Raw genomic sequence first — 18,574 nt, forward strand, 5'->3', positions numbered from 1 at the left:
GGCCGGCCACACGGGCACACGCGAAGACCGGTGGCGCAACGGGCAACCGCGTGGCATCTGGATCTGCCCGCCCCGGCCGCTGACGTCGCATCGACGAGCTCCAGTGACGTCGTGGCCTCGCCAGCGCTCGCGTGCTCGCCCGCCGCGGCCGGCGGCGCCCTGGCTGTCCAAATCAAGCGCTCGCGTGCCGGAGGGATTCTAATCGTTCCAATTCAATCGCTATCTAGCGCCCCACGCCTAACACGGCGCTACTGCGTACACGTTCATGTTACGGATGTACCAGTACTCGTTCTCGGCACCGGCGTAGGCGACAAAGTGCATATCCAGCCGGTCCTGGTTGGCCGTCGCCGTTGCCGTGTACGTCCGCGTAGTCTCGCGGGTCTCGAAGATCGTGCTGGCGTCGTCTGTGTAGTAGTCGGTGCGCCGGAACGTCGTGCCGTCGATCACGCAGAGTCCGCTCGGCGCGTGGTTGTAGTTGGCCAGGACCGTTCGGGCGCCGTGGTCCGATATCACAAAGTTGCCGATCATGGTCGACGGGTAGCTTTGCTCGGGCACGAAGTAGAACGCGCCGTACGTCAGGATGACCTGGTACTGCTGGCCCTGGGTCGCGCTTGTGAGCTGGACCTGGTGCATGAGCGTCTGGCTGAGCGAGACCGCATAGTACTCCCAGACGGGCTGTGGCGCAAACGCCGTGTTGGAGAACCAGTACAGGTTGTCGGGGTACTCGGAGAACGTGCCTGTGGCCAAGTTGACGCCGGACTGGGTGCAGAACCGGGTCGTGACGGGCATATGGCCCATGACCTTGGTGGGCCGGACAAAATTCTTGCGCGAGTCGTCTTCGTCGAATGCGTAGCTCGAGATGGTCGACGTGACGAGCGTGCTGCCGTAGGTGGACGCCGGCGAGGCCTTGGGCGCGACGGTGCGCGACGCGAAGAGCCGCGACGTCATGGTGGCGGTGGACGTGGCGCTGTGGGTGAGCACGACCGTGACGGTGGTGCCCTGGCCGGACGGCGAGGCCAGGATGAGCGTGTAGGGCGTCGAGTGTTCGGAGTCGGTCGAAACGATGTATGCGTACGACGAGCCGTCGGCGTCGGTGGTGGTCATGATGCGCTCCTCGGGCGTCGGCGACGGCTCTGGCGGGCTGGGGCGGGTGCGGGTGCGGGTGCCGACGCCGGCGCCTACGCCGGCGGCGACGGCAGCGGCGACGACGAGGCCGAGGGCGAGCCAGCGCTTGCGCCGGGTCCAGAAGCCGGATGAAGGCGGGTCGGCGAAGACGCCCGAGGGCAGCGCGTGGACACTGTCGGCCTCGGTGCCGGGACGGGCCAGCCGCCACGACCGGCGCCCGTAGCGCGTCTCGAACTGGCCGAGGCCGCGGGTGGTCACCGTCAGCTGGGCGGCCTTTTCGTCGGACGTGGTGTCGAAGTCCGGCTCGACGTCGCCGACAGTGAGTGGCACGACGCGCCGGTCGCGCTCGAAGAAGAGCTCCGGCGCCGAGACAGGCGTCGGGGCGGATTCGGCCGGATCGACGTCGGGCATGGTGAGTGCGCTCGCTGGCCTTCTAGAACGGCGGCGACGGATACACGGGAGATTCTGTTACGGCCGCGGCGCGCAATATATAGCCGAGCGCGACAAGAAAGAACGCGCGCACGCGCGGGAGGTTCCGGGGCGGCGGCGGGCCGGGAGCCAAGCCGCGAGGAGACCTTGTTGCGGCGCCGGTAGGCGGCCGGCGCGCGGCGGCAGACGCACGCGGCCGCACGCGGAGGCGCAGACGGCCGTCGACGGACGCACGGAAGCCACCAGACACGCGCCGGAGCGCCCGCCGCCGGGCGCGGGCGCGGGTTTGGCTTTCTGACTGCGGGCGGCGGCAGCGTCCGTGCACATTAAGGTTTCATTACAGCGGTTGGCTGCATACGCACCGCCACATCATGCACGATTATGCAGGTTCATGCACGTCAAATGCACCGCCACTGTGGCAGTGCTCATTCTAACATACACTCCAAAACCACCGGGCGCGCCCGGCATGCCTACGGCCACGCCGTCTCCACCTCGCCCGCCCACTCCTTCCAGAACGGCCGATACACGGCAAACTCGCCCGCCACCAGCGCCGTCAGCGGCAGCTGCGCCACCCGCACCGGGTACTCGCTGCTCTGCTCCAGCACGTCCACCACCCGTCCCGGGTGCGACGCCACCACGATTGCCGTGTGGTGCGGGTTCCCGCAGTCCGAGTACAGCGTCTGCCCGGCCGCATTCGCAAATACGAACTTGGCGCTCGTGTATTGGATCACGTCGCCGCGCCGGATCTCGTCCAGCGGCGCCATCGTGTCCTGACAGACGCCGTTGACCGACGCCACGCTGGCAATCTTGACGCCGTGGCAGTACCCCACCGACCGGAACGCGCCCGGTACCGATCCGAGACCCTCGGCTGCCAGCGTCCAGCACTCGCCGTTGCCGACGCGCGTGCCGATGACCGATTCGGCGTACCGCGCCAGACTTTCGCCAAACGACGCCGCAGCGGCCTGCAGCTCGCCGACGTCCGGCGACGCCGGCGGCGCAGGGAAGTCCACACGCTGCGCCGACAGCACATGGCCATGCGCCGGACCGCCGTCGGCCACAAACTCGATCCGGAACTTCACTCGGCTGAGATCGTCCGAGAACCGCTGCGAAATGATCAGGACCATGTTCTGCAGCGTGCCAGACGCGACCATCTCGGCTTCGCCGCGGTTGGCCACCAGGTCCGTTGGCAGCTCGTAGTCGCCGCCGGAGATAAGTGCCGTGTGCCACCCACGCTCCAGCTCGAGGTTGATCGGCCGAGGCTGCCCCGGGACGGGCGTTGCCGGTGTCGACAGCGGCAGCGACGGCCGCGAGAGCAGAGGCGGTGGCGGCGAGGCCGCAGCCGCGACAGGAGGTGCTCCTGCTGGTGGCGAAAAGACGACGGCGTCCACGGACGACGCAGCCGCCGGTGCTGGCGACGGCGTCCCCAAATGCAACTGGCTTTCCAGCTGTGCTTGTAGCTGCTGCATCCGGCTGCGCGCGTCCGCCAGCGGCGGCATGACCACCGGCACCGGCGACTCGGGCCGCTGGCCGTTGGTCACGTTGTTGAGCTTCGGCCGCGAGGGAGAGCCCCGCAGGGTCGGGTTTTTGGGCTTGGGCGCCGGTGGCGGCGGCTTCTTCTTGGCCAGCGGTGCCGGCGCCCTGTTTTCGGCGGCCACCGGCGTCCGCGCTCGGCGGCCGGCAATCTCGGCCGCAAAGTTCGGCAGCATCGGTGCGGCGCTGGCCGCCGGTGAGGTAGGAGCCTCCGGGAGCGCAGATGCAGGAGAAGCAGGAGCGTATGAAGACGGGTACTGAGGCGAGACCGGCGATGAGACGGCCACCGGGGCTGTAGCTGGCGCCGGCGCCGTGTATATCGGTGCCGGGGTCGGGGCGGGCGCGGGTGCGGCCGAATATGCGTTGACGGGAGGCGCGTAGGAGTTGGCTGGCGCCGAGTAGACATTGGCTGGCGAAGCCGCGTACGCCGGCTGGACCGGTTGCGGCAGCTGAGCCGGCTGCGCGTAGACCGGAGCAGCCGCCGGCGGAGCAGCGTCTCGCGGCGGCAGCGACGGGGTCGGCACCGGTGGCCGCGAGGCCGCCGGATAGGCTGGAGGAGCCTGAGGAGCCGGCGTGGGCGCCGCTGGCGGTGGATATGAGGCCACTGGTGCCTGCTGGTACGCCGGGACGGCCGGCGGCTGCTGCTGGTAGGCTGGGGTCGCTACAGCGGGCTGCTGGTACGCTGGAGTGGCCTGCGCCGGCGGCTGGTACGCCTGAACTGGCGGTTGATAGGCCTGGGCAGGCTGCTGGTACGCCGGCTCGGCCGGCGCCGGTGGCGCTGGCTGCGCATACGCCGGCTGTGCGTACGCCGGCGGCGCCTGCTCGGCTGGCTGCTCAGCTCCGGCCGGTGGACGTTCTGCCGGGCGGCGTTTGGTGTCCGGCAGAACCGGCGGAGGCTGGTAGATGTGCATGTACTCGCTCGTCACGGCGGCCGGACGCGCGTCCGGGTGGAACTCGCGGTGCTGGGGCGGCGGCGGAAATGCCGAGACGTTGCGGAGCTGGTCCAGGGCCAGGACGGGCTTCTTGGGCTCGATTTCTGGGTCAGAAAAGCTCTTGGCTGGCGTACCTAGGTTCTGTCGCACCAACGGCGTGCTCCGGTTGGCGCCGCCATTCAGCGACGAAGACCGCGCGCGGCTGGCAGCCAGATAAGACGATGACGACGACGACGACGAGGCGTTGGCCGGGTGCCAGCCGCCCTTGACGATGTCTCCAAGACCCATGGTCGTGTGTGCGGCCGGACCGCGGCGGAAACGGCTTCTGGCGGGTGTGCGGCGGCGGATGTGGCCGGAAAATGGGCGGGCCGGGGCGTCGGACGACCAGGCACACGCTCAGGCGCTTGCGGTAGCGGCGGGCGGAGGAATCGGCCGGCAGCGGCGGACTTGTTCGGGGGGGCTGGCAATGCCGCGCAAAGAGGGCTCAGAGGCGCGGATCGGGTGCACGCAGCGCGGCAAGACGACGGCGGCCTGCGGAACGCTTCTCTACCGAGATTTTGCTCGGCCGGGGACCCTGTGGTAGCCTGGCCGCGATGTTGGGGGGGTTGGCTGTACGGAGCGGACCAGGAGGTGGATCTAGTGACAGGCGAAGGCACCAGAAGGGCCAACGGTGTCACGCCAAGACATATTGAGGTCACTGCATTCGATAGATACAACAACGCCGCGGCTGATCGGCGCGGCGCAGGAGGCGCAGCGACGCACCCGCCACCGTGGCGGCCGGCAACGCGCCGCACACCGTGCGGCTCACGGCCACCGCGTGGCGCCGGCCACCGGCACCGTACCCGGCGTGTACTGGTAGTGCTGCGGCGGGAAGTGCTGGCTCTGGCTCGGCGGATACGGCTGGTATGCCGGCGGCGGCGGCCGTGGCCGCTGCATATCCGGCGGCGCCAGCGCCAAGCCCGCCGGCCGCACGTTTTCGTGCGGCGCCCGCGGCGGCAGCGGCGGGTATGGCACGGCCGCGACCGCCGCCGGCGGCGCTGCCGGCACAACCTCGCGCGGCGTCGGCCCCGGGGGGTACGGCGCCAGCCCCGCTCGCTCACGCGGGGTCGGCCGTGGCGGCGCGGCCTTGTAGAGATGTGCGTGCGCCGGGTCGGTCACGACCGGCGGCGCATCGGCGTGGAACGAGCGGTGGCGCGGCGGCGGCGGGAACTGCGCGGGGTCCACTAGCGACTCGAGCGGCAGGTTGGGCCGGGCCGGCTCGCGCACGTCGCGCCGCGGTAGCGTCCGCGCCGACGGCTTGCTCCGCGCCGGCGGCTTGTGCGAGTCGTGCCAGCCGTTCTTGACAACGTCGTGCAGGCCCATGTCGGTGCCGCCATCCCCTGGCCGCCGGGCCCTATATACGAGTGTGACCGATCGGCAGCGCGCACGGCGGGCGTACGTCAGGCCCTTGGCTGTGATCAGCGCCTGCCCAGGCACTGCGCCTCCCCTGCACGCCGCGCACGATTCCCCGCTGGCCGACTGCCGCCGTTGCGCGCTCATCGCGGTCGCCCGCTTCCCCGAACAGGCAGGCGCATTGCTCACTCTGGCTAGGCGAACTCTGTACCTGACGTCACATTAATTTCCCAGCGCCGAGTCCATGCGGCGCGCCGTGTTCGGCTAGGCGATATCACACCGCCGCGCGGCTGGTGTGGTGGCTGGACGCGTGTGACGGTGGCGCTGGCCAGGCGACCGGGCGTGTTGGGCCTCGAGGGGAGCCGGCAGGGCTCGGTGGCGACGCGGGCAGCGTGACCGCGCGTCACGCGCCGCACGCGCTGCAGCGGGGGATTCGGAGATGCTGAGCCAGATGGCCTGGGCCAGGGGCGCCGCACGCTCTGCGGCTCACGTTACACCGGACAAGCCGCTCGCAAGCGCAGTCGCGACAGATTCGCGCCCAGGCTCGCTGCACCGCCACTGGTGAGCCCATGCGGCGGCCCGGCCGAGGCGCACGCAGCAGACAGTCATGCGAGCCGCACGCGATGCGGCTCACGCCACACCGGTGGCGTCGCCCGCGGGCGCGCCTCGGCCGAGCCGCCCCCGCCTTGTTGCGCAGCCACAGGTGAGCCTCCGGCGGCAGCCGTAGGGGGGCCGCCCGGCGTGAGTGATATGAGCCGCACATGCTGCGGCTCATGATACACCAGTCCGGCGCTGCACATGCTGCGGCTCAGATAGCTCTTGACATTATTGCATTCAGATCTATTGTACACAGGCAAGCCTGCCGGCCAAAGAGGCCGTTGGCCATAGAGGCCTAGTGGACGCCCGCCGTATGCAGCTTCTGGCTCTTGGGCGGGGGCGGCGGCGGTTTCTTGCCCGACACCGACAGACGGTCGAGCCCGGTCTCGATCGCAGACACGGACTGCGTCGGCCTGTGACCGGTGCGACGCAGGTTGTTGACCGCGTTCGCCGGGACGGTGAACGGCGTGGACGTCGTCGGCGCAGCCGGGGCCGCTGGCACCGCCGACGGCGCGTGCAGGTGACTGCGAGCAGCCGCAATCTCAGCGGCCATGCCGGACGGCGCAGCGGGCGCGGCCTGCGGCAGCGACATCGACTGCGAGTGGCCGTGGCGAGTCGCGACGGCTACCGGCGCCGGCGCCGGCGCCGGCGCCGTGTATGTCGACGGCGGCGGCGGCGGCGGCGGGCCCGCGGCCATGGGCACCGGTGTCTGGGATGCGTACGTCACCGGCGCCGGCGCCGGCGACGGCGAATGGCGCACCGGCACGGGCGGCGGCGGCCGCGCGGCGGCGGCCGCGTACTGCGCCTGCGACGTGTAGGACTGGTATGCCGGCTGAGCGGGCGCAGCGGGCTGAGCGGGCGCCGGGGGTTGGTACGGCGCCGGCGCCGTCGGCTGACCGTAGGCTGCCGCAGGCTGGCTGTAGGCGGGCGTCGGGGCGGGCGCGGCTGGCTGGCTGTAGGCGGGAGTCGGCGCCGCCGCGGCCGGCTGGCTGTAGGCCGGCTGCGCGTAAGCCCGCGGCGGCGCAGGCTGGTACGTCGCCGCCGGCGGCTGGCTGTAGGCGGGCGTCGTCGCGGGCTGGCCGTAGGTCGTCGCGGGCTGGCCGTAGGTCGTCGCAGGCTGGCTGTAGGCAGGCTGGGCCGGAGCGGCCGGCGCAGCAGGCGCAGGCTGGTACGCCGGCCGCGGCTGGCCGTAGTTCGTCGCGGGCTGTGCGTAGGCCGGGGCCGGCGTCGGTGCCGCCGGCTGGCTATACGCCTGGTACGGCTGAGCCGGCGCCGGCGCCGGCTGGTACGCAGGCTGGCCTGGCTGGCTGTAGGCGGGCTGAGCGGGCTGGGCCGGCGCCGGCTGGCCCTGGTACCCGTACGCCTGCGTCTGCGGCGCTGCCGGGGGTTGCTGGTACTGTGCCTGATACTGGCCGCCCGCCGGCGGCAGCTGAGCCTGCCGTTGTTCGAGAGCCGGCTGGTAGAGATACAGGTACTCGGGCGAGATCGCGGCCGAGCCTGCCTCGGCTCCGTAGAACTCCTTGTGCTTCGGCGGCGGCGGGAACAGACGCGGGTCCTTGAGTGCCGACAGCGGTGTCGCCGGCGCCCGCGGCTCGGGCTCGGCGGTGCTCTGGCCCGTCACCGTGCCTTGCACCTTGTTGAACAGCCCCGACAGCTGGCTGGCGCGGCCGCCGCCCGAGCTTGAGCTCGAGCTGCCGCCGCCGCCGCCGCCACCCTTCTCGGGGTGCCATCCATTCTTCACAATATCGCCGAATCCCATGGTGCGATGGCTTGGTGCTTGCGACGATTTGGGGAGGTTGCCCGTGCGTTGAGCGGAGTTGATCTAGAGACTAGCCCCGATGCCGCGCGTGAACTGAGATCTGCGCGTTCCGTCCTGGCCGAATCTGCGATGCCGACGTCGAGGATAACAATATGGAGGCCGCAGCGTGATCGAGTGAGAACAACGACGCCGACGTAAATTTGTTGGTGGACGTTGATGCCTGCGGCGTTTTTTCGGGAAATGATCGGGAACCATGCACCTTTCGGGCGCAGCGGCACCACGCCGCCTTCCCCGCCTGCACGGCCAGGCTGGCCCAGGACCCTAGCGGTCTGCTCCCAGAACAGCTGCGCGGATGCGCGGCCGCCGGCGTTGGCGCCGCTGGCATGAGGTCATCACGAACAGGCCGTGCCTGGCCCACGGCTGTCACCGTCCGCGAGGCTGGGGGCCACAGCTGCGCCACCGTCGGGCCGGCCGCGGGGTCAAAACGTGGCGTAGCGGGCGTCGCCGATGCACGGCCCTAGGTCTCGTGCCGCCGTAGCGCGGGTGCCGCCATCGGCGGACGCCGCAAGAGGCCTACGGGCGGCTGTGGGCGCTACGACGCCGCGCCGGCTGTAGACGGCCGCGCGGCGGCGGCAGCAGCTCTCCGCGGTTCGGCCTTGATGGCTGGATGGCTGGATCCGGCCGGCTCTGGGCGGCCCCGAGCGACAGGCCGTGGGTGGTTGGCGTCGGCGAAAGATCGCCGAGAATGAGGCTAGTGAGGCGCGGGGCGTACGAGGATGGCGCGGCACGGACGGCGCGGAGGGAGGCGCCGGCACGGCCGGCACGAGAAGGCTGCGGCACTACGGCGGTTGGCCGGCGACTGCTGGATTCACCGGCGGTTGGCCGGCGCGCAGCGGATGCGACGCTGGCGGTGGTTGGAAGCTGCTGGCGACCGCTGGCGGTCACCGGCGGCCGCTGGCGGTCGCCGGCATAAGGCACCGCGTCGCGGCGGTAGGGGTGAAAAATCTTCACTTGTGGCGGAGCCACGAGCCGTGTGGCGGAGTATCATGCGTGGACGTGGCGCGGCGCGGCGCGGCGCGAGCGGGGCGGGGCGCTCTGCCGGCGGTGCGCGGCGCAGGTGGCGCAGGGTAGACCGGCGCGTGCGGCGCGGTGGGCGCCGTCGTCCGCGTCCAGACCACGCAGCGTCGTACCGCCGTACCGTCGCACCGGAGCGGATGCCGCCAGCGCCGCGGCCGACCCATCAGCACGGCAGCGCTGCGCCACAGGCGCCACAGAGCACAGTATTAAGTATTAATTATAGAATACAGACCAATGTACAAGGCCAGCCGGCAGTCGGCGATTATTAGGGCCGGGGGTGCGCACAGCGCTAGTTGGCCTTCTTCTCGGCGGCCGGAGCGGCCGGGCGGCCCTTATACTGGGTGCCGAGCCACTTGTCCCAGTGGATGAAGAAGGGCTGAGAGAAGTTGGTCTTGATGCCAAACGACTGGTGGTGGATGTCGTGGTACCGCGCATTGTTCGAAAAGAAGATCTGGAGCGGGTCGAACGGCAGCGCGTAGCCGCAGTGGTCGTCGACGGTCTTCAGGGTCGAGAACGTGAAGAAGACCAGGCTCTCGCGGGTGCTGAGGCCGGCGAGCTTGAAGGCCAGGCCGGCGCCGACGGTGTCCATCGACAGGCCCTCGAACCAGTGGTTGTAGAGCGCACCGAAGGCGTAGGGCACGTACAGGCGGTGGTGGCGCGAGTGAAACATGCGGTACAGAGTCTTGTTGACGTGCATGAGCCGGTGCAAGAAGTACTGCCAGGTGTCGAGCAGGAAGAACGCAAACAGGATCTTGGCGGTCGGCACGCCGATGTAGTAGAGCACGCGGGCGACTGGCGGGGTCACGCCGAACGCGCGGAGGCGCATGGCGAGCTGCCAGATCTCGTACTCCTCGTTGCCGACGAGGTCCGGCGGGTCGGCGTACGTCAGCGCGATGCCAATGATCGACTGGATGACCTGCTGGACAATGACGTCGCGGATGACCTCGTGCAGCGTCACCTTATTGCGCTTGACGAGCTCCTCGGGCGTGTGGATCCGGTACTTCGCCAGCAGCCCGTGCGTGTCGATGTAGTGGAACATGAGCGAGAACAACCAGTAGGCCGCCACGGGCAGGAACAGGGCCAGGTACTTGTCGTCGACGCCGTCGACAAGCTGGCCCTGCACCCGCAGCTCGTGCACGGCGGGCGCCTTGGCCCACGCCTCTGTGAGCGTGGAGTTGCTCATGCTGGGCCGGATGCTGGGGGTTGGGCGGTTGGCCTGGTCGAGTGGGCAGCGGGAGCGTAAAATACGCCCGGCCGGTCGCCACCCGCCACGCCATATGCGCCGCATCCGTCGCGCCGCGAGGCTCTGCGCCTTTGTCACCCCTGACTAATCGTGGCGTTTGTCACGTGCAGACGCCCTGCGCCGCGCCCGCGCTCACGCCACTCCCTGGTCTAGACTCCCTACAGACGCGCTCGCGTGGCCTGGCCGGCTCCTCGGCTCCGCCGATGGACCGTGGCGTGGGCGGGCTGCGCTGCTGCGCACGCTGAGCGTCTCGCTGGCGCTCGGGCCGCACAGCACACACCTGCTGTGTGCTGCGCCAACCGCGGCGGTGCCGTCGGCCCGGTGGAGCTGCGCCCTGCTACCTACTGCGCCGCACGGGGCGCAGCACCGCATCCCACTGATCTGGCTGATAACCCTGACGGCCGATAACTCTGGCCGTGCGGCAACTGCCAGCGACCAGGTCCGACCCGCTGCTGCGGCTGACTCGGCTATTCTCGCCAGCCCACCCTTGTTTGGCTCCTTGTTGCGCAGAGTTTTCATACCGGTGTAGAATGCGTACTGGCTCCCCGCGCCACGCGTAGGTTGCGCCAGGACACAGACGCACGACCCGCCTGCGCGAGACCGATCCGGCCTGATCGCTGCGGGCCCGATCCACGAGCGGCACGTAGGCTCGACCTGGATCGCGCGGGGCCGCCGGAGCTGCCGCCGGAGCTGCCGTTGGGCAGCGCCGCGGACGGCGTCGCCCTGACCCCCAGTCGTAGCCGCGCCGGCCACCCCCGCAGCAGCAAGCTCAGGCGACCCCAGGCACGGCGTGCAGATCGTGCGGCGTGGCCGCCTCCAGATCGTGCGGCGCGCCAACCGCTGGGGTTGTGACTGCACGGCACGTGTTCAGGGGACGCCTACCAGCGGCCAACGGCCATGGCCACGCCACGACGCGACACCGACCGCCGGCCGGCGAGTCAGCCGCAGCCCAGATCCAGCAGCCTGGCTCCGGCGGGTCGCGGCGGCGCGCCGGCGACCCGTGAGCGTCGCCACGGGTCGCCACACGCGCCACCGTGACAGCTTACCCGGTGTGACAGCGGCAACTTACCCGGACACGATACTTTAGGCGCAAAATTTTTTTTTTCTTTCACCATCCCCCCCAACCATACAACGACGACAAAATGCTGCTTTACAAGGTAGGTCGCCGACGCGCGCCGCGCTGATGCCAGGACATCCTCACCGGCGACGAGATGATCTCGGACGCGTACGACCTGACGCTCGTCGACGACGCCGTCTACGAGGCCAACTGCTCGATGGTTCAGGTCGGCCAGGGCGACGTCGACATTGGCGCCAACCCCTCGGCTGAGGATGGTGGCGAGGCTCTCGAGGACGGTGTCGAGACCGTCAACAACGTCGTCTACTCGTTCCGTCTCCAGCAGACGTCGTTCGACAAGAAGTCGTTCCTGACGTACATCAAGGGCTACATGAAGGCCGTCAAGGCCAAGCTGGCCGAGACCGCCCCCGACTCTGTTTCCGCCTTCGAGAAGGGTGCCCAGACCTACATCAAGAAGGTCATCGGCAACTTCAAGGACTACGAGTTCTACACCGGCGAGTCGATGGACCCCGAGGGTATGGTTGTCCTGCTTAACTACCGCGAGGACGGCATCACCCCGTACGTCTGCTTCTGGAAGCACGGCCTCAAGGAGGAGAAGTTCTAAAAAGTTTGTGTACCTAATAGACTCTGCGTCACTCTTCGCCCTCGCCGTGCACGGCCGCGGCCTTCTCGCGGCCGAGCGTCGGCACCGTGTCGTCCAGGAGACCGAGCTCCTGCCAGATCCGCTCCTGACGCTCGGCGTCGCGCTTTCCCTGGCCGCTGGCGTCGTGGAAAATCTCGTCCATCTCCTCGAGCGTGCGATCCTTGGTCTCGGGTACGAGCAGCCATATGTAGACCGCGCCCACGCACGACATGACCCCGAAAAAGATGTAGGACCCGAAGCGCATGTTGTCGAGCATGCTCGGCGTCGCCAGGCCGACCGCAAAGTTGTTAATCCAGTTGGACGACGCGCCCATCGAGATGCCCTTGGCACGAACGCCCAGCGGAAACACCTCTGAGACAACGATCCACGCGGCCGGGCCCCACGAGTACGCGAAGTTGAGCACAAAAATCCACACAAACACGACAGCGACCCAGCCGGCGCCGCTGTGCGTGTCCCATGAGTCCTCGAACGCGCCCGAGATGCCGGCGACAATGAAGTGGCAGAGGCCCATGCCGAGCGCGCCTGCAATCAGCAGCGGCTTGCGCCCGGCCTTGTCGATGTAGAGCACGGCTGGGATTGTGGCCAGGAACTGGATGATGCCGACGACCCCGGACGCCAGCAGCGATATCGTGTTACCGGTCAGGCCCAGGTCCTGGAAGATGAAGGGCGCGTAGTACAGGATCGCGTTGATGCCTGTCCACTGCTGGAAGAGCATGATCATGACGGCCACGACCGTGCGCTTGCGCGTCGCCGGATTCGTCCACAGCCTGCCGTACGCGTGCAGACCGAGCAGAAAGCTGGACTTGAACGAGCCGTCCTGATAGTCGGGGAACATCTCGCGGGACGTCTCGACCTCGAACATGTGTTGGGCCTTGATCTCGAGGAACTCGAGCACAACGAGCTCGCTGTCCACCGGCAGCCGACGGACGCGCGAGATGGTTGCCAGACACTCGTCCTCGAGGCCCTGGTCCATGAGCCAGCGCGGGCTCTGGGGCATAAACAGGATGCCGACGGCAAGCACAATCGCGGGCCCGATCTGGATCGCGATCGGGATGATCCACGCGGCCTTGCTCTGGCCGTCGCCGGTGCCGCCAATATAGTTGGTGCCGTAGCCGATCCAGTACGAGATCATGATGCCGAACGTGATCGAGAGCTGCTGGAGGCCGACCATGGCGCCGCGGAGCTCGGCCGGCGCCAGCTCGGCGTTGTAGAGGGGTACGACCATGGAGAGCGAACCAACGCCCATGCCGGTAATCCAGCGGCCGCCGTAGATGTAGCTCTTGTTGGTGGCGCAGGCCTGGACGATGACGCCGATGCAGAACGTGACGCAGCCGACGTCGACCGTGTACTTGCGGCCGAGTCTGTCGGCCAGGTAGCCGGTCGAGAGGGCTCCGATCCAGGCGCCGAGCTCAAGAATGGACGTGAGCAGGCCCTTGGTCTGCGGGTTCGAGATCGAATCGTAATCAACCATGACCTTGAAGCTCGTCATGGTCAAGATCTGGGAGAACATGCCCTGGTTGTAACCATAGAGCAAGCCACCGAGAGAGGCAAAGACTGCCATGAGAAAGACTGGACGGTTGCTGATAATGCCCTTGATACCCTTGGGACCAGCGAGCCGCTCACGGCGCTCGGAGAGCATGGTGGGCATAGTGCCCTTCTCTGCGGTAGCTACCATGGTTGCGGTGTCTGGCGAACAAGGCGAGTGCGCGCGCGTTTTATAGTCAGCAGATGGCGGGGTTTCGGCACCGACGGGCCGGTCCAGCGCGTGCTGACCGCATGGCGGCTGTTCGTCTTGCTGCCCCCCCTCTGTCTCGGACATATCGGGCCGACGAGCGCGGGCGGACTGCCGGGCGACGGCTGTTCGGCCACATGACAAGGTGCAGTCGACGCCCACCTGCCAACATTCGCGAAACCGGTCGGCTGGACAGCGGTCCGGACCCGGTCCGGACCAGACTCATCGCGCGGGCGCGCACGGACGCGGCGCGGCCCGCGAACCCGTTTAGGTTTTAGCGCGCGCTAGCGCGTCGCGCTAAAAAAATGCCCAGGTCACGTGTGTGGGGTGTCTGTCGACGTCTAGCCAGGCCGCGTCGCTCGGGCGCTGGCGTCACGATGCAGCGGCTAAAGTAGGTGGGGTACGAATTTAGCCGTTGAAGGCCGCGGGAATGCGATGGTGGGCGGCCGCGGGCTTGCGGCCGGTACCAGCCTGTGGCGACAGTCGTGCGTTGGGCTGGTGCCGTGCACTGGCGGTAGCGGGGCCCGGCCAGGCTGCGCAGAGCGCGGGTCGCGGGGATCCGTCCAGACTGAGCAGACGCGGGCTGGTGCGATCCGGAGCGGCCGGCTGGCGGGCGCGCCTGGCGGCGGCTCGGCCACGAGCCCTAGACGCCACCACCGCCGACTAACTGCCGCTGGCTCGGTTCCCGGCCAGCCAAGAGACAAGCGAGGGTGGCCAGGCTAGCGCTGCGGGGTCGACGACTGTATTCTCGCGTGGGCCTGCGCGCTAATATATCAGCATTGGTCAGCTAGCGCAGAAAGCTTAACGCTGTGGGCGGACGGCGGGCCGATCTGGCGGCGTCGGCAGGCGGCGCTTGCGGCGGGAGCTCCTGCCTGTCCTGCCACAGAGCCTGTCGGCCGGCTCGCCGGCCGGCTGAGTTTGGTGCGACGTCCGAGAATTTGCCCGGATCCGCGAGCCGGCGGCAGACCACGCGGCCGTCAGAAGCGCCCAAAACAGTATGTGGGCGACCGCGGGCCGGCCATGCGCGGCGTTCGGCTGGTCGGAGATGAGTCCCCGCGAGCCGAAAAGACGGTGGCGCCGCAGTGAGCTGGCACGCGGCACGGCGAGCCGCAGGCAGTGCGGCGGAGAGGCAAGCCACATTGCCTGCGGCTCATGGTCAAACCACGCCGCACTCTCTGCGGCTCATGTGAAACATCTCGCCGCACTCTCTGCGGCTCATGTGAAACACCACGCCGCACTCTCTGCGGCTCATGCGAAACATCTCGCCGCACGCGCTGCGGCTCATCTGACACCATCTGCGCCTATCGCGCAGCCACCGCCGCACGCCACGCCTGTCAGGCACGGGCACCGGGCACCGCTCCCAATAGGCCTCGATCTGCTGCACTCCACCGCACGCCCGTCCGGCCCGCCGTCGGCGCCCGTCGGCGTGTCGCGGCCGATACGAGCGATAGCCGATAGGCGATAGAGCCGAGACGCCGTCCGTAGGGCGCACTCCTCGGAGTCGCCGCCGGAGCGTATGTGTGGCGGTGCAGCGAGTCCCTGGCGGCCCGACGGCGGTGCCTCGCAGGCGACACGGCTGCTTTGCCGGCGCACCACCGGAAACACGGCTGCTTGCCGGCACACCATCGGACATGTCGTCGTACGCTTGCTCCGTCGGCGGCCCCACGGGCGGCCGTACAGCCGCCTGCAGACCGCACTTCCGCACAACCGCCGACAGGCGCTCAGCCGCGCTTCGCTCGTGCCACCCCAGCCGCATTGTGTGCGGCGCGCGTGACTGTCATTCTCGCCAGCAACCTCCATCCTATGCTTATAACCAGCTTTATTAACTATTCAATCCCCCTCCAAAACCTGGCATGATAAAATATATGCAGCGATATACGAAATAGAATTGGCCGCCGAGCGGCCATATACGAATCATTAGACGTCTATCTTGTGACAAAACAAAATCCCTCCTCTTGCTGCCGTTTCAACGGCTCCGTGCTTTCTCCGTGCAGTCCGGGCAGGCCGGTTTTTTCCCATGATGATATGCCGAGGGCTTACAGCCACTCCTTGTATTTGTAGATGTAGAACCGCTTCACGATCTGGGTCGACAGGAAGTAGCCCACGATGGACAGCAGCAGGAACGGGTAGAACATACCCGGGACCGGCAGCATCATCAGGACCTTGGTGCCGAGGGGTGTGAAGGGAACAGCAATGCCGAGCACGATGACCGCGCCTGTGCCCAGGGCCAGCTGCCACGACGGGTTGCGCTGGATGAACGGCAGCTTCTCGGTGCGGATCATGTGCACGATGAGCGTCTGCGTGATCAGGCCGACGTAGAACCAGCACGTCTGGAAGTACTTGACGTCGTCGGTGAAGGGCATGCGGTAGCCAAAGTACCACCAGAGCACGGCGAAGGTCTGGACGTCGAAGATCGACGACAGCGGGCCGAGGTACAGCATGAACCGGAAGATCGAGTCCGCCGACCACTGGTGGGGATGCAGCAGGTACTCCTCGTCGACGTTGTCCCACGGAATGGCGATCTGCGAGATGTCGTAGAGCAGGTTCTGCGTCAGAATCTGGTTGCCGGTCATGGGCTGGAACGGCAGCCAGGCGGACGCGATCAGGACCGAGAAGACGTTGCCGAAGTTGGACGAGGCCGCCATCTTGATGTACTTGATCGTGTTGGCGTGGGTCATGCGGCCGCGGATAATGGCGTGCGTGATCACGTGCAGCGACTTCTCGAGCAGGATGAAGTCGGCCGCGTCCTTGGCCAGCGGCGTGGCGGTGTCGACCGAGATGCCGCAGTCGGCGCCGCGGAGCGCGAGCGCGTCGTTGATGCCGTCGCCGAGGAAGCCGACCGTGTGGCCGTTCTTCTTGAGCGTGTTGACGATGTTGAACTTCTGGAACGGCGTGAGCTTGGCGAAGACCGTGCAGCGCTCGGCCACCTCGGCGAACTCCTCCTCGCCCATCTCCTCGAGCTCGGCGCCGGTCACGGTGTACTCGGTGTCGATGCCGACGTCGCGGCAGACCTTGCAGGCGACGGCCAGGTTGTCGCCGGTGAGGACCTTGATGCCGACGTGGTACTTCTTGAAGTCCTGGATGGCCGCCGCGCAGTCCTCCTTGGGCGGGTCGAGGAACGTCAGGAAGCCGATGAAGGTCAGGCCCTTCTCGTCCGTCTCGGACGAGAAGTCGCGGCCGAGCTCGGTGGGCATGACCGAGCGGACGGCCACGACGAGGACGCGCAGGCCCTCGGCGTTGAGGCCGGCCACGTTGTCGAGCAGCTGCTGGCGGCGCTCGGCCGTCAGCGTGGCGTCGTTGCTGGCCGCGCCGGGCGCGGCGAAGTCGCGGACGTAGTCGCAGATCTCGAGCACCTCCTCGACGGCGCCCTTGCAGACGAGCTCGTACTTGTCCGAGACCGTCTTGAGGATGACCGACATGCGGCGGCGCACAAAGTCGAACGGCAGCTCGTCGATGTGCGCGAACTTCTCGGCCAGGTCGGCCGAGACGACGCCGGGGGTGTCGTTGGCCGCGCGGACGACGGCCGAGTCGAGGATGTTCTTGAGGCCGGTCGAGAAGTGCGAGTTCAGGAACGCGTACCGCAGGACCTCGTTGTTGTCGGTCATGGACGAGTCCAGGTGCTGCATGAGCACGACATCGTCCTGCGTGAGCGTGCCGGTCTTGTCCGAGCAGATGACGTCGACGACGCCCATCGTCTGGATGGCGTCGAGCTTGCGGACGATGGTCTTGTGCTTGGCCATCTCGGACGCGCCGTAGGCCAGGTTGGCGTTGAGGATCATGGGCAGCATCTCGGGCGTCAGGCCGATGAGCACCGACATGCCAAAGAGGACGGCCTCGTAGAAGTCGCCGGTGGTCAGGCCGTTGACGACGATGACGATCGGAACCATGACCAGGCCGAAGCCGAGGAGCAGGTAGGCCACCTTGCGCACGCCAACGTCAAACGAGTTGCGGGTCTCCATGTCCTCCGAGTTGAGCGTCGAGTTGATGGTCGAGATGTACGTCGAGTTGCCGGTGGCGATCACCACCGCGCGGCCGCGGCCGGACACAACCGAGGTCGACATGAAGCAGATGTTGGACAGGTCGAAGATCGACTGCGGGTCGTTCGGCGCCACGCTCTTCTCGACCGGCAGGAACTCGCCGGTCAGCGACGACTGCGAGATGAACAGGTCCTTGGACTCGATCAGGATGCAGTCGCCCGGGAAGATGTCGCCCGGGCGCAGGACGAGCACGTCGCCGGGGACGACGTCCGTGATCGGGACCTCGGTCTCGACCGTGCCGCCGTTGCCCGCCGGCCGCACGATCTTGGTCGCGGGCTGGACCAGGCTGCGCATCGACTGGAACGTCTTCTGCGACTTCATCTCCTCGTACGAGCGCAGGCCGACCGAAACGATGACCATGGCGAGCACAAAGTAGAACGTGGTGGCGTCCTCGGCCACCGAGATGGCGAGCACGCCCAGAATCATCAGCAGGATGTTGAACGGGTGGATCAGGCCCTGGAAGATGATCAGGTACCAGGGCTTGAGCACGGCCGACGCGAGCTCGTTGCGGCCGTACTCGTCCAGCCGGGCCGAGGCCTCGTAGGCCGAGATGCCCGAGAAGGACGTGTCGTAGTCCTTGAGGATGGCGTCCACATCGAGGTCGGACGTCTTGCGCAGCTCCAGCGCGATCTTGTGCTCCTCCTCGTTGTTCTTGGCCAGGTCGGCCGTCTTGCCAAAGAGGATGTTGTTGAGCCAGACCCGGAACGACGACTTGGACGACAGGAACGACGAGTGGGTGACGGTCTCGGAGGCGTCGTCGGAGCGGACGCCGATAAGGGCGTCATCGGCGGCTGCGGTCAGCGGGCCCGGGCGGCCACCTACCTCCGTAGTACGGAATGCTCGAGCCGGAGCTCGCGGACGAGCTCGAGACCGACAGCGGCGCGGTCTCGGCCTTCTGCTTGGGCTTGTTGACGATCGGAGCCATGGTGCCGGCGGAGGGGTCTGTGATAACGGCCGGTTCGCAGCAGCACGCGGTCACCAGCCGGCTGGTCGAGCGTGCGCG

The 18,574-nt window shown here is 67.9% G+C and overlaps 9 protein-coding genes across 9 annotated transcripts; 1 reads left to right on the forward strand and 8 right to left on the reverse strand.

The window, feature by feature from the left end:
- Positions 1-101: 101 nt before the first annotated feature.
- On the reverse strand, positions 102-1,197 carry V1510DRAFT_418700 (uncharacterized protein). The gene has a single exon (XM_066934162.1). It carries the CDS (start codon positions 1,102-1,104, stop codon positions 238-240), a length of 867 nt encoding a protein of 288 aa, XP_066788239.1. The 5' UTR covers positions 1,105-1,197; the 3' UTR covers positions 102-237.
- Positions 1,198-2,030: 833 nt separating this feature from the next.
- Positions 2,031-2,969, reverse strand: V1510DRAFT_350831 (uncharacterized protein; the record flags this gene model as incomplete). The annotated part of the gene is made up of 1 exon (XM_066930860.1): positions 2,031-2,969. A coding segment is annotated over one exon (939 nt), but the record flags the coding sequence as incomplete, so codon positions are not given.
- A 1,712-nt stretch (positions 2,970-4,681) lies between these two features.
- On the reverse strand, positions 4,682-5,712 carry V1510DRAFT_418705 (uncharacterized protein). The gene has a single exon (XM_066934163.1). It carries the CDS (start codon positions 5,553-5,555, stop codon positions 4,821-4,823), a length of 735 nt encoding a protein of 244 aa, XP_066788241.1. The 5' UTR covers positions 5,556-5,712; the 3' UTR covers positions 4,682-4,820.
- A 980-nt stretch (positions 5,713-6,692) lies between these two features.
- On the reverse strand, positions 6,693-7,764 carry V1510DRAFT_418708 (uncharacterized protein; the record flags this gene model as incomplete). Its single annotated transcript, XM_066934164.1, has 1 exon — positions 6,693-7,764. A coding segment is annotated over one exon (1,072 nt), but the record flags the coding sequence as incomplete, so codon positions are not given.
- A 1,197-nt stretch (positions 7,765-8,961) lies between these two features.
- On the reverse strand, positions 8,962-10,127 carry V1510DRAFT_418710 (fatty acid hydroxylase superfamily-domain-containing protein). The gene has a single exon (XM_066934165.1). It carries the CDS (start codon positions 10,022-10,024, stop codon positions 9,131-9,133), a length of 894 nt encoding a protein of 297 aa, XP_066788243.1. The 5' UTR covers positions 10,025-10,127; the 3' UTR covers positions 8,962-9,130.
- Positions 10,128-11,107: 980 nt separating this feature from the next.
- V1510DRAFT_418712 (translationally controlled tumor protein) lies at positions 11,108-11,803 on the forward strand. The gene is made up of 2 exons (XM_066934166.1): positions 11,108-11,241; positions 11,275-11,803. The coding sequence occupies exons 1-2, from the start codon at positions 11,227-11,229 to the stop codon at positions 11,761-11,763; spliced, it is 504 nt and encodes a 167-aa protein (XP_066788244.1). The 5' UTR covers positions 11,108-11,226; the 3' UTR covers positions 11,764-11,803.
- On the reverse strand, positions 11,792-13,450 carry V1510DRAFT_445583 (general substrate transporter; the record flags this gene model as incomplete). Its single annotated transcript, XM_066935707.1, has 1 exon — positions 11,792-13,450. One exon carries the CDS (start codon positions 13,448-13,450, stop codon positions 11,792-11,794), a length of 1,659 nt encoding a protein of 552 aa, XP_066788245.1.
- Positions 13,451-14,473: 1,023 nt separating this feature from the next.
- V1510DRAFT_179271 (uncharacterized protein) lies at positions 14,474-15,430 on the reverse strand. Its single transcript, XM_066930400.1, has one exon. It carries the CDS (start codon positions 15,288-15,290, stop codon positions 14,691-14,693), a length of 600 nt encoding a protein of 199 aa, XP_066788246.1. The 5' UTR covers positions 15,291-15,430; the 3' UTR covers positions 14,474-14,690.
- V1510DRAFT_436848 (uncharacterized protein) lies at positions 15,422-18,496 on the reverse strand (the record flags this gene model as incomplete). Its single annotated transcript, XM_066935565.1, has 2 exons — positions 15,422-18,393; positions 18,443-18,496. 2 exons carry the CDS (start codon positions 18,494-18,496, stop codon positions 15,571-15,573), a joined length of 2,877 nt encoding a protein of 958 aa, XP_066788247.1. The 3' UTR covers positions 15,422-15,570.
- Positions 18,497-18,574: the final 78 nt, after the last annotated feature.

This window comes from Dipodascopsis tothii, assembly GCF_038497935.1.
Source record: "Dipodascopsis tothii strain CBS 759.85 unplaced genomic scaffold V1510scaffold_20, whole genome shotgun sequence".
NCBI classification, from domain to species: domain Eukaryota; kingdom Fungi; phylum Ascomycota; class Lipomycetes; order Lipomycetales; family Lipomycetaceae; genus Neoaidaea; species Neoaidaea tothii.